The sequence below is a fragment of the Palaemon carinicauda genome, chromosome 27, assembly GCF_036898095.1.
Source record: "Palaemon carinicauda isolate YSFRI2023 chromosome 27, ASM3689809v2, whole genome shotgun sequence".
Taxonomy (NCBI): Eukaryota; Metazoa; Arthropoda; class Malacostraca; order Decapoda; family Palaemonidae; genus Palaemon; species Palaemon carinicauda.
Genome location: NC_090751.1, coordinates 25143931 through 25158930, shown reverse-complemented (window position 1 = coordinate 25158930; position 15000 = coordinate 25143931). Strand labels below are relative to the sequence as shown.

The window sequence follows — 15000 nt, the reverse complement described above, 5'->3', positions numbered from 1 at the left end:
GAGAATTAACAAGACTTAATTTATAAGCGAATGAAAATAGACTAGATTGATAAGAGAATTAACAAGACTTAATTTATAAGCGAATGAAAATAGACTAGATTGATAAGAGAATTAACAAGACTTAATTTATAAGCGAATGAAAATAGACTAGATTGATAAGAGAATTAAAAAGACTTAATTTATAAGAGAATGAAAATAGACTAAATTGATAAGAGAATTAAAAAGACTTAATTTATAAGAGAATGAAAATAGACTAAATTGATAAGAGAATTAAATTCTATTTTCCTTACAGGGTTATGACGCATTGTCTCCCGACCAGACCGGTTACCCGGAGTTGGTACGGGCAGGTCGGTTTAATTTTACTTATGCGGGTCCACGGTACGTACAGACGATGCGTTGCATGTCTCTTATTACACCAATTATGAAAATATTCCTCGCTTAAAAAAAAAAAAAAAATAATTAAATCCGTAGTTGTTAAAAATAAATAAATAAATAAAAAAAAACCGTAAAGTTAAGTTGTTAGAAAGTTTTGTAGGTAGTAGGTTGGCCAGGGCACCAGCCGCCCGTTGAAATACTACCACTAGAGATGCCTTACGGGCTGCCCAGCGATAAGAGCCCGTGTCTTACATATGGTAAGGCAATCTACACACACACACTAGAGAGTTATGGGGTCATTTGACTGGGCAGACAGTACTACATTGGATCCTTCTCTCTGGTTACGGTTCACTTTCCCTTTGCCTGAACATACACAGAATAATTTGGCCTAGTCTTGACATATTCTCCTCTGTCCTCATACAGCTGACAATACTGTGATTACTAAACAATTATTTTTCACCCAAGGAGTTAAATACTGCACTGTAATTGTTCAGTGGCCACTTCCTCTTGGTGAGGGTAGATGAGACTCTTTAGCTGTGGTAAGCAGCTCTTCTAGAAGCACACTGCAAAATCAAACCATTGTTCTCTAGCCACTGTCTTTGGTTAGAGTTCTCGGCCACACTATTCTATTTAATTTCTCTTCCACTTGTTTTATTAAAGTTTTGATGGCTTATATAGGAAATGTTCATTTTAATGTTACTGTTCTTAAAATATTTTATTTTTACTCGTTTCCTTTCATCACTGGGCTATTTTCCCTGTTGGGGCCCCTGGCCTTACAGCATCCTGCTTTTCCAACTAGGGTTGTGGCTTAGCAAGTTATAATAATAATAATAATAATAATAATAATAATAATAATAATAATAATAATAATAATGATAATAATAATAATAATAATAATATTTTAAGAGCAAAAGATTGTTGTCTTTTTTCGCGCAAGAAAAATTACTCATTTGTGTCAGCAAGCAGTAAAGATGATTAGTTTCAGATGGAGATATAATTTTAACAAGAAAATATATATCTCTCTGAGTTAGTGAGAGAGATATAACATATACGCGCTAGCGGATGAAGAATAAACGTATTAACGAGAGAGAGAGAGAGAGAGAGAGAGAGAGAGAGAGAGAGAGAGAGAGAGAGAGAGAGATTGTGTAAACCACGTTGAGAAAATAAAGTTAATCTTAGGTAAGAGGCCGAGATCAATCATGTTTGTGTTAACGATTGTGAAAGACGGATGTTTATCTAGTTTACGAGAGAGAGAGAGAGAGAGAGAGAGAGAGAGAGAGAGAGAGAGAGAGAGAGAGAGAGAGAGAGATTCTCGGTTCATCAGCTTTAACCAAAGGCTCCAACACAAACCGAAATTAGTGTTGCGATTTGAAATAACTTATTTGCACAGATGTCAGACAAATGCCAAAATAGCTAATTTGCACAGATGCGTCTCGGGAATTTTATTCATAATTGATTTTTATCTAAATCATTCACTTCAAAGTCTGGAAAGCTATCATTATTGTTGTTATCATTTTAGTAAAGGTTGGGGAAACAGCTGTTGTCTTAATTTAAGCTTGATTTATAAGTACGTTTGAAGAAGATATAAACCCTCCTTCTGGAACTGCGAAATATGAACGAGTTAAAGAAAAAACAGATGAATCACCTGACTTGAAAATTATGAAAATAAGAATACCAGTAAGAGCATAGATACGAACAAATAAAAATTGTAACGAAGAAAAAAACTTAGGAATAAAACAACTTATTAAGGAATGCATAAAAAACAGTTACAATGTTATGGAAGAACTTTAAAAAGGAAAGACACACTTGGGAACAAATCTTCCTTTTGAAACAGCGAAATAAGAACGGATTAAAGAAAAGAAAGATAAATGAAATAAGAGAGATAAATGAAATAAGAATTCCGGTAAGAGCATAAATACGAACAAATAAAAATGGCAACGAGGAAGATAACATGGGAGTAAAACTACCTAATAAAGAATGCTGGAAAAACATTTACAATAAATAAATAAATAGATTGTAAAGAGAAAGCTATCCCAACGGACTTTCACTGGCGTGGGTTAGAGTTCTCTTGCTTGAGGGTAAACTCGGGCACACTATCTAATTTATCTTCCTCTTGTTTTGTTAAAGTTTTTTCTTATAGTTTATTTAGAAAATATTTATTTCAATGTTGCTACTGTTCTTAATATATTTAATTTTTCCTTGTTTCGTTTCCTTACCGGGCTATTTTCTCTGTTGGAGCCCTTGGGATTATAGCATCATGCTCTTCCAGCTAGGGTTGTAGCTTAGCAAGCAGCAACAACAACAACAATAATAATAATAATAATAATAATAATAATAATAATAATACAACAGTACACAACAGATGTTCCTTCCCTCACTGAGGGAAATGACAGCTGTGCTGCCTAATGATTACGATGATGCTATACACGTGTATTTTTTTTTTTCTTGGCAAGTGTTTCGGGTTAAATTGTTAGATGAACACCTTTTCCTTAAACCCCGCAGATGGTTACATCTATTTACAGCTAGGCCAACGCCAGTGATGCCAAACGTGAGCGAGATGCTGCACCACGTCTGGATCCTTTTACTGTTTGGCTTATAATAAAATATACAACATTGATTTTTTCATTGAGTAAAATATATGTTCAAATGATTTCTTTTAAAATTTACATTTACAAAATAATCTATATTTTCCTATAAACAAAAGCTTTATAATCCTTCACGGTTTTAACTTCTCATCCTTTCAAAATTCTAACCACCCTTTCCAAAGGAGAGTACAGTGCATCACACAAAGTGCACTGTATGCACTGTTTAAGGCTTTCTGCAGCATCTCTTGATCTCTCTACCATCTGGTTGCACCCACTTATTTGTTTTCTAATCTCCCAGCACACCCACTTGGTGCTGAATGACCTTCTGGTCTTAGCGCCGGGTCATGTGAACAAAATTCTATATGAATAGAAAAAAAAAATTAATTTTCATATCCTTTTCGTCTTTATTCATGCACTAATGTACGCTACCCGTCACAAATGAAAGGTAAGTATTTAGAGAGATATGCACGCACTCCCTATCGCTAGGGTATGATTACTCCCTTTTCCCCCGCTACACAAGGGACAGGGAGAGCCGAGCGTAACCGAAAACACACACACACACACACACACACACACACACACACACACATATATATATATATATATATATATATATATATATATATATATATATATATATATATATCTTTCCGGTCACGCTCCGCTCTCCCTGTCCCTCGTGTAAGGGAGAGAGTAGTCATACTTTAGTGATAGGGGGTACGTGCATATATCTAAATACTTTGCTTTAATTTTTTGACGGGTAGCGTGATTTCTAAACATGTGTGTGTGTGTGTGTGTGTGTGTGTGTCAGAATCTGGACACGAAACTTTTGTTAAAGATGTTGAGAGACTTTCTTCTTCCAGAGTCTCATATAAAAATATGTACCGATTGGTGGTCTATCGAATATTTATTTTTTTAATGTAATATTTTCACTTGGAAATATTCAAAATATCAATAAAGAGGGATTATTTTTTTAGGCTTCCGGTAATACTGATGAGAAAAATAGAATAAGATTCAACTTTTTCAGATTACAAAGGTCAAAGGTCAAGGCCACGGTCAAACAAAATGTTCAATTCAGGTAATCAGCCATAAGTTTGGACATCGCTGTCACAGAGACTTCAAACTTGGTTCATATTTGAGTGTATATATTCCACGCCAATTAATATATGTTAAGGTCAAAGGTCAAGGTCAATTAAGGGTCGAGAAATAAGCTGCCTCGGCGGAGGTGTGCGCTCTACTGATTGGCCCTCTAGCATAACTTGTTGAAATTAGTTTTTTTAGTCGAATATTAGAAATATCTTTCTGAAAATTATATCTTTGTATTTCAATTCCCTTTTGATAGGTATAAATGCCTTCCTTATATTTATATATATATATATATATATATATATATATATATATATATATATATATATATATATATATATATATATATATATTATACAGTATATATATTTATATATATAATATATATATATTATACAGTATATATATATATATATATATATATATATATATATATATATATATATATATATATATATATATATATATGAAAATGTCTTATTAAAATACAATAATAAGTATTTGAAATGAAAATATAATTATCAAATGCGTTTGGTCTCAATGAAATTAAAATTACCGTTATGAATCATAAAAATCTCTCTCACTCAAATATGCTTTCTGATACAGTGAAATCTATATCTTAGAAAAAAATCTAGAAATAGGTAGACATTTCATTGGAAAAAAAATACCTTTCAAAGTGTAAACTAATTAATTATCTTAAAACAGAAAAATTACTTCATGAAACAAAAAATATCTCTTAACTCTGAAAAATGTCTTTCAAAAATAAGCCACTTTCCTTTAACTAAAAAAAAAAAAAGTTTCCAAAATGAAAAGTCTCTCTTAAAAAAAAATGTTTCATAACTAGTAAATTAATGATTTTAAACTCAATAAAATGGCTTTTAGAAATCAAGAAATGTTTTCATTACAACAAAATTTCTTTTTAGAACCAGAAAAATATGTTGACTGAATTCGAGGCCAAAATCTCCTGCTTGGGTTTTTTTTCTTTCTTTCTTTCTTTTTTTTTTTTTCTTTTTTTTTAAACAAACGAATTAGCAGTAATTGTTCTTGCTTTTCTTTCCTGGCTCCTATAACCTTGCTTTTCTTAAGCGGCGTGTAGGAAAGGTCCTATTTTCTTGGCATCACCATTTCAATACAAAATATAAATATGCTTTACTACGCAACATAAAAAAAAACTATCCACAATTATTCAGATCTCAAAAAAAAAAAAAAAAAAAAAAACTATTCGTATTATTCAGATCTACATGAAAAAAAATATCCATAATTATTCAAAGGTACAAGAAAAAAAAAAATATACACAATTATTCTGCTTAAAAAAAAAACATGCGGCAAGTGTCAAGTACTTTGCCAAAATCTATGTGGAATTTTTCTCAATTTTGTATGTAAATATGTTTTTGTCCAATAAACATTATTATTATTATTAGTTCCAACTTCCCTATCCTCCATACCCTATATACACCACCCTGCACGGTCTGCACACAACCCCCCCCCCCCTCCTTCCAGGCTTCATTCTTCTGTCCCACCCATCAGCATTTTTATTCTCTCGTTCCCTCTCATCCCTGTTCTTTACCCCCGTTTTGCCAGACGATTTTTTTCTCTCCTCTTTTTGTAACTATTTAGTCTGGTTATGGGCAGACGGTCACTGGCCGTTTATTTCCGGTACCCATTCAAGCTCTCTCTCTCTCTCTCTCTCTCTCTCTCTCTCTCTCTCTCTCTCTCTCTCTCTCTCTCTCTCTCTCTCTCTCTCTGTTGAGAGTTGTACATTATCATGAACATACGATCAGCAAAGCCAAAAATTGCCATCAACACTGCGATGCCCCAAAATGTTAGAACTGCATTCTGAAAAGCACTAGAGGATCTTTTATTGATTTTCAGCTGAAGCTGAAGAAGTCTTTTGAAATTCTAGATTCTTACGGGGGAGAAGAGTTAAGGAACGTATATTTCTTTCAGGAGACACATTTGACAATATATTTGCATGTATGCAGGTAGACCCAGCAAAAAAAAATTATAAATACTATGTACTAAAAAAAAAAAATGAAAAATATCCTGTTCTAACTTCTGTTCGCAAGCTATCCTGTGAGCTAAAAATAATGTTCGACAAAATATCCTCTGTGGTAACAATTTTCTATAAATAATATATTCATGATGATTTCTGTCGACAAAATATCCTCTGTGTTATCACAATTGCCGAGAATACCACATGTTTTCATTGACAACATCGACAGCCAAGAGGTAAGGATGAAAACACCATCTCTCTCTCTCTCTCTCTCTCTCTCTCTCTCTCTCTCTCTCTCTCTCTCTCTCTCTCTCTCTCTCTCTCTCTCTCTCTCTCTCTCTTTAATTATTACATAAACAGCCGATAAGTCACGCCGAAAATACATTTATTAAATTGACTTCATCGACAGCCGAGAAGTCAGGTCGAAAATACTTCTTTTTTTTCATTGACATCACCAACAGCCAAGAGGTCATCCTCGTTCAAAATTGACAAAACCAATCGTCAAAGCTAAATAAAGGTAAGAAAAGGAAATCTAATTACTTCATTTCAGCTGGCTGATCTCGTCGGTGTTATGAGATAGAGAGCAGAGGCTGTTCAGGTAAGGGATCAGAGACTGTTCAGGTAAGGAAAATTTATAATGCCCTGTTTTATGCCTAAGAAAAATACCCACAAGGTAATTGAAGCCTACAAAAAATTCTACACCTTAACCACAGTGGGAAAATATCTTCTGTCGGTATCAAGCCTGGGAGGGTTATTCGTCTGCCTTTCCTCAAAGTTGTCTACACCAGGATTTACGACCTTCCACCGTAGTCGTTCTTGAATCTTGTAGTTAATCCAAGCGGCCACGACTAACAATGAGACGCGGAATATAACAAAGGCTACTTTCCTCTTGGTAAGGGAAGAAGAGACTTAAGCTATGGTAGGCAGCTCTTCTAGGAGAAGGACATACCATAATCAAACCATAGTTCTCTAGTCTTGGGTTAGAGTTCTCTTGCTTGAGGGTACTCTCGGGTACACTATTCTATATAATTTCTCTTCCTCTTATTTTGGTAAAGTTTTTATAGTTCATACAGGAAATTTATTTCAATGTGAGTATTCTTAAAATATTTTATTTTTGCTTGTTTCCTTTCCTTAATGAGCTATTTTCCCTGTTGGGGCCCCTGGGCTTATAGCATCCTCCCTTTCCAACTAGGGTTGTAGCTTAGCTAATAATAATGATAATAATAATAATAATAATTTGCTGTAAACTTAGTAATTAATTTACCCACTCAAAAATTTCAAATGGTCTTAGTGAGCCAAGCAAATTCGCTTTGGGTTAAGAATCCTCGGGATACGGAACTGCAAGAGGTCGAGCTTGCCAAGAACGGCCACGCAATCTACAACAACAACAACAACAACAACAACAGGAGTAAGGATCCATCCAAATACAGGATTCTAAGTTCAAAACTGAAGTGCATCACATGTAACAACGTCAGATTCAATAAACACATTGATCGATTAGCTGTTCTGTATTTACCGTCCAAACCTTTGTATATTGCACAATGGAAAGTATTGCCAGGTAGTCTCTTGAGCGAAATGAAAAGGAAAATATAAAACCACCAATTAGCTAAAACTATTTTTGTAGCACAAGTCTGTTAAATCTACTGCCAAAGAAACATCAAATGTCAATCAAAAAAAAAATTAAAAGTTTGTTTTATCCTCCATTTTTTCTGGTTTGTCATTTTTATTGTAAGAATCGCTAAAGAATTTAAACTTTCTTTTTATTTGAAAAAAAAAATCTTCATGAGGATTCTACGTGAAATGAAAATTGCCAAAAGTCATCAATGGATCATTGGGTGTTACAATATCAATTTCCATTATACTATAAGAAAAAAAAAAGGGAAAACAGGCCCATGAATTCAGGTTTCAAATAAATCGCACTTGAGTCGTCTATACGGTTCAGTTATTGCATTAAATCCTTCCAACCGGCCTGCTTTTGATAATTTTATCTGGATGCTATCTAAAATTTGCAAATTATTAGTATTTTACGGGTCACTTCTTGAAATTTGCAAGTTATTAGTACTTTACGGGTCACTTCTTAAAATTTGCAAATCATTAGTATTTTACGGGTCACTTCTTGAAATTTACAAGTTATTGGTACTTTTACGGGTCATTTCTTGAAATTTGCGAGTTATTGGTACTTTACGGGTCACTTCTTGAAATTTGCAAATCATTAGTATTTTACGGGTCACTTCTTAAATTTTGCAAATCATTAGTATTTTACGGGTCACTTCTTAAAATTTGCAAATCATTAGCATTTTACGGGTCACTTCTTGAAATTTGCAAGTTATTGGTACTTTTACGGGTGATTTCTTAAAATTTAAGTTATTAGTATTTTACGGGACACTTCTTGAAATTTGCAAGTTATTGGTACTTTACGGGTCACTTCTTAAAATTTGCAAGTTATTAGTATTTAACGGGTCACTTCTTAAAATCTGCAAGTTATTAGTTTTTACGGGTCATTTCTTCAGTTCCATCATAAACACAACGTCAGTCAAGGCAGGACTGACGCCACCAGAGATAGTGTAAACAAGAGTGTCGAGTTCCAGGTCTCCAATCTTTCCAGGTCGTTCGAGTGTAAACCGGAAATAGGCAGCTCTGTAACAGGTACATTAATCAAAATGAAAATTCTCTATAACTTACATTAATTGAAGAGAAAAACTGACTTTCAACTGACTAACTTCCTGCAAGTTTAAAATCGCCTGAACTGCGCAGGTAGAGTTTGTCGTAAGCAACCTTGTTAACTACTTGGCTGGTTAACTATGACTGCACATTAAGTGCTATATTCACGGGCTAACAGGTTTGCAAGGTGTGATGCAATATTCATTTAATGATGTTACACAATCGTCTGGGACTAAACGATCGTCAGTTGAAATTTGATTGATAAATGCTTGCGTAATTTTTGCCTTAAACTGTGGGTAATGAAGTAGTTGTTTTTTGAGTAATTTTTGCTAAAAACTTTGGCTAATTATGTAATTTCCATGAGTAATTTTTGCTATATACTGTGGCTAAATCAGTAATTTCTTTGAGTATTTTTTACAAACTGTGAATAATTAAATAATTTCTTTGAAAAATTCTTGCTATAAACTATGACTAATGAAATAGCTTATAAAATCCCATGACAGGCTTATGTTTTATAAAATCTCGTGATAGACCTAAGCTTATAAAATCTCGTCATAGGCCTAAGCTTATAAATTCTCGTGATAGCCCTAAGCCTATAAAATTGTACAAACTGTAAATGTATATTTCCAAATAGGAAAAAAAAATCTCGTGCAGAATTACTCACTTTAGTAAGTTTTAATTACATCTCATTGTCATTATTACTGTGTTATTAAGGGATGGTTTGAAATGATTGGTTTTTAAATAACTTCAACTCGACCTCCAAAAGATACTAAAGGGAAGTTTGGTTATCATCTGACTGATTATGTATTTTATAATCATTTGTAATGGTGGAAATAGAAATAGATGCTCTCTCTCTCTCTCTCTCTCTCTCTCTCTCTCTCTCTCTCTCTCTCTCTCTCTCTCTCTCTCTCTCTCTCTTTTAAAATATACTATTTTAATAGTTCATTACTTCTCTCGTGGTTTATTTATTTCCTTTCCTCACTGGGCTATTTTCCCTGTTTGGAGCCCTTCGTTTTCAGCATTCTTCTTTTCCAACTAGCGTTGTAGTTTGACTAGTTGTTATAATAATAATAATAATAATAATATTAATAATAACAATAATAGTTGTATTTGTGCTCTAAAAATTAAAGGCAGTCATCCGATCTCCATAAAACTCTCTTCAATGTTTTGGGAGCCTTGAATTTAAGAACTCCTTGTGTCCTCAGCTCAGTGTTGCCAGGTTTTCTAAATGAGAAAAGGCCAATTGCCAACCCATTATTAGAAAAAGGCCAAAAATATAATACTTTAAGGTCCACCTTTCCATGCTATTGCTTAAAGGCCAACCATTTTCAAAAAGGCCAAATTTGAGGGGGTTTTGGCCTGAAAAAAGCCCAACATGGCAAACCCGTGACCCAGGCTCTGCTTATGCCTTATCAAATATTCATGAGCTCTTCCGCGACATGTGACTTGTTCATAGAACATGTGCACTTTCATAATCTCTCATTACTTCAGTTGATATGATTACGTCATTGAGTAACGGAACTACAGATTATGAACTGGTTACGATTTATTCATGAGATCTCATCTTGTCTGGTTATCTGGATCACGTGGGTAAGTACACAGTTCTAAATACTGGAGGTACATATATATATACAGTATATATATATATATATATATATATATATATATATATATATATATATATATATATATATATATATATATATATATATATATATATATATGTTTGTATGTATATATGTATAGATTTTATATATATATATATATATATATATATATATATATATATATATATGTTTGTATGTATATATGTATAGATTTTATATATATATATATATATATATATATATATATATATATATATATATATATATATATATATATATAAACATATATAATTTAAACATATAAACCTATATATACATATATATAAACATATATATATATATATATATATATATATATATATATATATATATATATATATATATATATATACATATACAGTATATATATAAACACGCACACATATATATATATATATATATATATATATATATATATATATATATATATATATATATATATATCGACCTATATACAAATACACGCATCCCTTTCCTTATAACCATAAATGTATGTATACATTTAGCCTTACATTCAGTTCAACGTAGAACCATCTCTCACTTTTGCACAAAAAAAGGAAAAAAAATATGAATAAATAAATAAAAAAAAAAGTAAATAACTTCATTTAGGAACTGCATATTCCGATTTAAATTGTCAAAACAAATTATCGTATTTAACGACGAGACTCCTGCATTTAGCAATAAGTGTGTTACCATATGATTGTATAAAATAATCTATACATAAACCTCAAACACATAATATAGCAATCCTATTTTCATAAAGGCAATAATCGAAATGTGTTTAAATTCAACTTCCCGACAGATTTATCAATCATCGGCCTAGCAACGACTTGGTCGGAACGCGCACCAGATCTCGTCAACAAGTTCACCAGCTTCGAACACGTAATCTATGGCCCGGCCAGGGCAATATATTGTCCAATGGCTTGATTTATGCAAACACAGGGTAACGATATATGATTCCATCCGGTAAGTATTCATCTACATATTGATTTTGCAATTGGAGACAGTAAGAATAAATTATTCTTATTTTTATTTGTCAGACAGACATTCAAAATAAGCTATACAACTCGAATTATAAAAGAAATATTCACAACTTCAACCTCATGCTCGCACTGGTATAAATACCAGTGGCTACTTTCCACTTGGTAAGGGTGGAAGAAATTCTTTAGCTATGATAAGCAGCTCCTCTAGGAGGACACTCAAAAATCAAACCATTGTTCTCTAGTCTTGGGTAGTGCCATAGCCCCTGAACCATGGCTATAGCTTTCTACTGTCTTGTTTTAGAGTTCTCTTGCTTGAGGGTGCACTCGGTCGCACTCTTCTAACGGTTTCCTTATTTCCTTTCCTTACATAGCTAATTTCCCTGTTGGAATCCCTTGGGTTTATAGCATATAGCTCTTCCAACTAGGGTTGTAGCTTAGGTAATAATAATAATAATAATAATAATAATAATAATAATAATATGCATATTGTGGTTTTCAAGACAAATTAGTTTATTAATCTAGTATCAACTGATATGACAACTTTATACTTCCCAGTCTCATTCATCGACTCAATCTGGTTGGGTTATATCTCTCCCAAAGTTGGTTCTAATATAGACAACAAGGCAAAGGTAATATATATATATATATATATATATATATATATATATATATATATATATATATATATATATATATATACAGTCTGCGCAGTTTGCAGTTGCAGTTTTCTGGACCTGCAACTATTTTCTGCGTTATGTTACAAACCTTGAAATGTATCAGGGAAAAATCGATTGGGAAAAAATGACTAATTGGCTACTTAGGACACTCTTTTCACTAACTCATGTTAGTTTTTGACAGCACTAAGTGTCTGCTAAGTGTGTGTGGGTGGAGTTTGTTGACCCGGACTCTCTTTCCTTTTGACACATTTACATCTGGATTTTCTGCGTTTCTGACTTTGTGCACTCATTAATTTCGATGTCTAAGGCACGTACATCAGTGATGATTAAGTGCGAGTTATAGAGTATCATAAGCAAGGGTTAAAACCCAAAGAAATTGAAAAAAAAAAAAACAGAGTAAAGAGACGAACTGTTCATAATCTGGTAAGAAAGTTCGAGGCTAGTGGGAGTAGTGAGGTTCCCCCCCATGGCCATGGTGGTGGGAGGCCTAGGAAGATACCCCCTAGGAGTTTAGAGGTTCTAAAGCGGCAGTTGTATTCTAATCCAACTCTTCCTGCCTGTAAACTTAAGGAGCAGAATCCTAAGCTCTTGGGGGAGGTCTCCATTCGCACGCTTCAGGAATCTCTCCACAGAGAGGGATATCACAAGGTAAGGTGCCTTAGGAAACCGCGTGTGTGTGTGTGTATATATATATAATATATATATATATATATATATATATATATATATATATATATATAAATATATATATATATATATATATATATATATATATATATATATATATATATATATATATATATATATAATCAATATTACTTGCTAAGCTATAACCCTAGTTGGAAAAGCAGGATGCTACATAGTCAAGGCTTCCAACAGGGAAAATAGCCCAGGGAATATATATATATATATATTATACATTCTTACAATGGTCGGCGTAATACAGTATATTATAATGAATTCATAAATTCCCCAGAGAGAGAGAGAGAGAGAGAGAGAGAGAGAGAGAGAGAGAGAGAGAGAGAAAGAGATGTCATTAATATTTTCATAATCCTTGTCATTCCACATTTCAATCACAAAATCTCCCGAGATATGTTTCTGTTATATTCAAACTATTAAAAAAAATAGAATATTTGACGAAGACACTACAAAGGAGCAAAGGCAATAAGACACTCGTAGTGCACAATCATCTATAGGTAACTGATATTACCGTCTGTCATTGTGATTGGGGTCTATGGCTGCTCGTCTAAAGCCACTATTTGGACACGTATCCGCCTACCTGTTAATGTTCTTTAGCCCAAAGCTATTGCCACATTATTATTATTATTATTATTATTATTAGCTAAGCTACAGCCCTCGTTGGAAAAGCAGGATGCTATAACTAAATAAATAAACTACAAGAGAAGTAATGAAAAAAAAATAAAATATTTTAAGAACAGTATTATTATTATTACTTGCTAATGAAGCGTGAAGCAGAAGGGGATCCTACTCTCACAGCAAGGAAATTACGAGAGAAGAATATTGAAGTGCTTGGCTAGGTCACTGTTAGGACCATACGAAATACCCTGAACAAGTGCCCGGGATTCAAGAATGTCTCTGCTCCAAAGGTAAGAAAATTGAGAGGCGGTCAAACCTATTTTCCTCCATATATATATATATATATATATATATATATATATATATATATATATATATATATATATATATATATATATATACACACACATATATATATATATATATATATATATATATATATGTATATATATATATATATATATATATATATATACTACATTTGCCACATGTCCTAATATATTCAGGAATTGTGGTTGTTGGTGTTTTGGAAACTCTGGAACACGTTTCAACAGAATTTGAACTTGGCCATCTAATTGGTTTAACAAGGCTAAATTTCTTTCTTTTCCAGTTCTAAATCTTCAATTTTGTTTTCATATTTAAGCAGATCACATTTTAGATAACAGATAACCCTATCCTGTTGTCTTGTTTCATCTTTGGCTTTCTTCATGTACTGCAATCTATCCTTCCCAATTAACTCTATTTCATATTCCAAGTTAATTTTTTTTTTCTCTTTCCATTTCCTCTATTTCTCCATTCTTCTTATAAAGTACTCTTTGCATGTCAAATAGTCTTCTGTCCATGGCTTGTATTTTTGCATCCTGCTGGTTAATTTCATTCATTTCAAATTGTTCTTCCCCCATGCCCTCTATTTCCATGGCAAATGGTTCTCTCTCCATCTTCTGTATTTCTATATTCTTCTTGTCAATTTCAGCTTGAATGATAAATAGTTCTCTTTGCATGCCCTGTATTTTTCTATTTCTTTTGATAATTTCTTTTTCCCTGAATTGTTTGTCCTTTTCCATGGTGTGTGTTTTTCTGTTCTTTTGGTCAAGTTCATTTTGCATTTTAGATAGTTCTTTCTCCAATTCCGGTATTTTTGTATTCTGCCTGTTAAATTCATTCTCCATTTTATATTGTTCTTTCTTCATCTTGTCTATTTTTCTGTTCATCTGGTCATATACTGTTTTTGTATGCATCTGGTCAATTTTATTTTGCATGCTAAATAGTTCTCTCTCTAATTCTAGTATTATTCTGTTCTTATGGTCAATTTCATTTTGCATCAAGATTTTTCTATGTAACCAATTACCTTTCATGATCTCATGGTCTTGCATCAGGATAACTTTTTTCCTCTCCATGTCTTGTACCTCAAGTTCCCTGCGTATCTTTTCCTTCTCCATGTTCATGATTTCATCTTGCCAAATATATTGTTCATTCTTCAATTCCTGGATTTTTTGTATGTTTCTTCTCTCGTTCCCAAATTAATTGAGCCGCCTCCAGTTCTCTAATTTCAGGATCCATTCTCTTAATTATAGGATCCAAGAGCACATTTTCAATCGCCATTGCCCACAAAGCAGGATTATGATTATTAAGGCTCATCGAATCCCCGAGTACTGTTATTTCCTCTGAGTTCTTTGT

The 15000-nt window shown here is 32.8% G+C and overlaps 2 protein-coding genes across 6 annotated transcripts in view; both read right to left on the bottom strand.

Annotated features, from left to right (window-relative positions):
* LOC137620611 (uncharacterized transporter YwbF-like) overlaps window positions 1-15000 on the bottom strand; it is a 146515-nt gene that overhangs the window by 53399 nt on the left and 78116 nt on the right. The window lies entirely within an intron of this gene.
* On the bottom strand, window positions 14079-14762 carry LOC137620850 (golgin subfamily A member 6-like protein 7). The gene has a single exon (XM_068351298.1). The coding sequence runs from the start codon at window positions 14760-14762 to the stop codon at window positions 14079-14081; it is 684 nt and encodes a 227-aa protein (XP_068207399.1).

Excerpts from the sequence above, each read along its gene's own strand:
- LOC137620850 (XM_068351298.1), bottom strand. The coding sequence starts at position 14,762 with ATGGAGAAGGAAAAGATACGCAGGGAACTTGAGGTACAAGACATGGAG.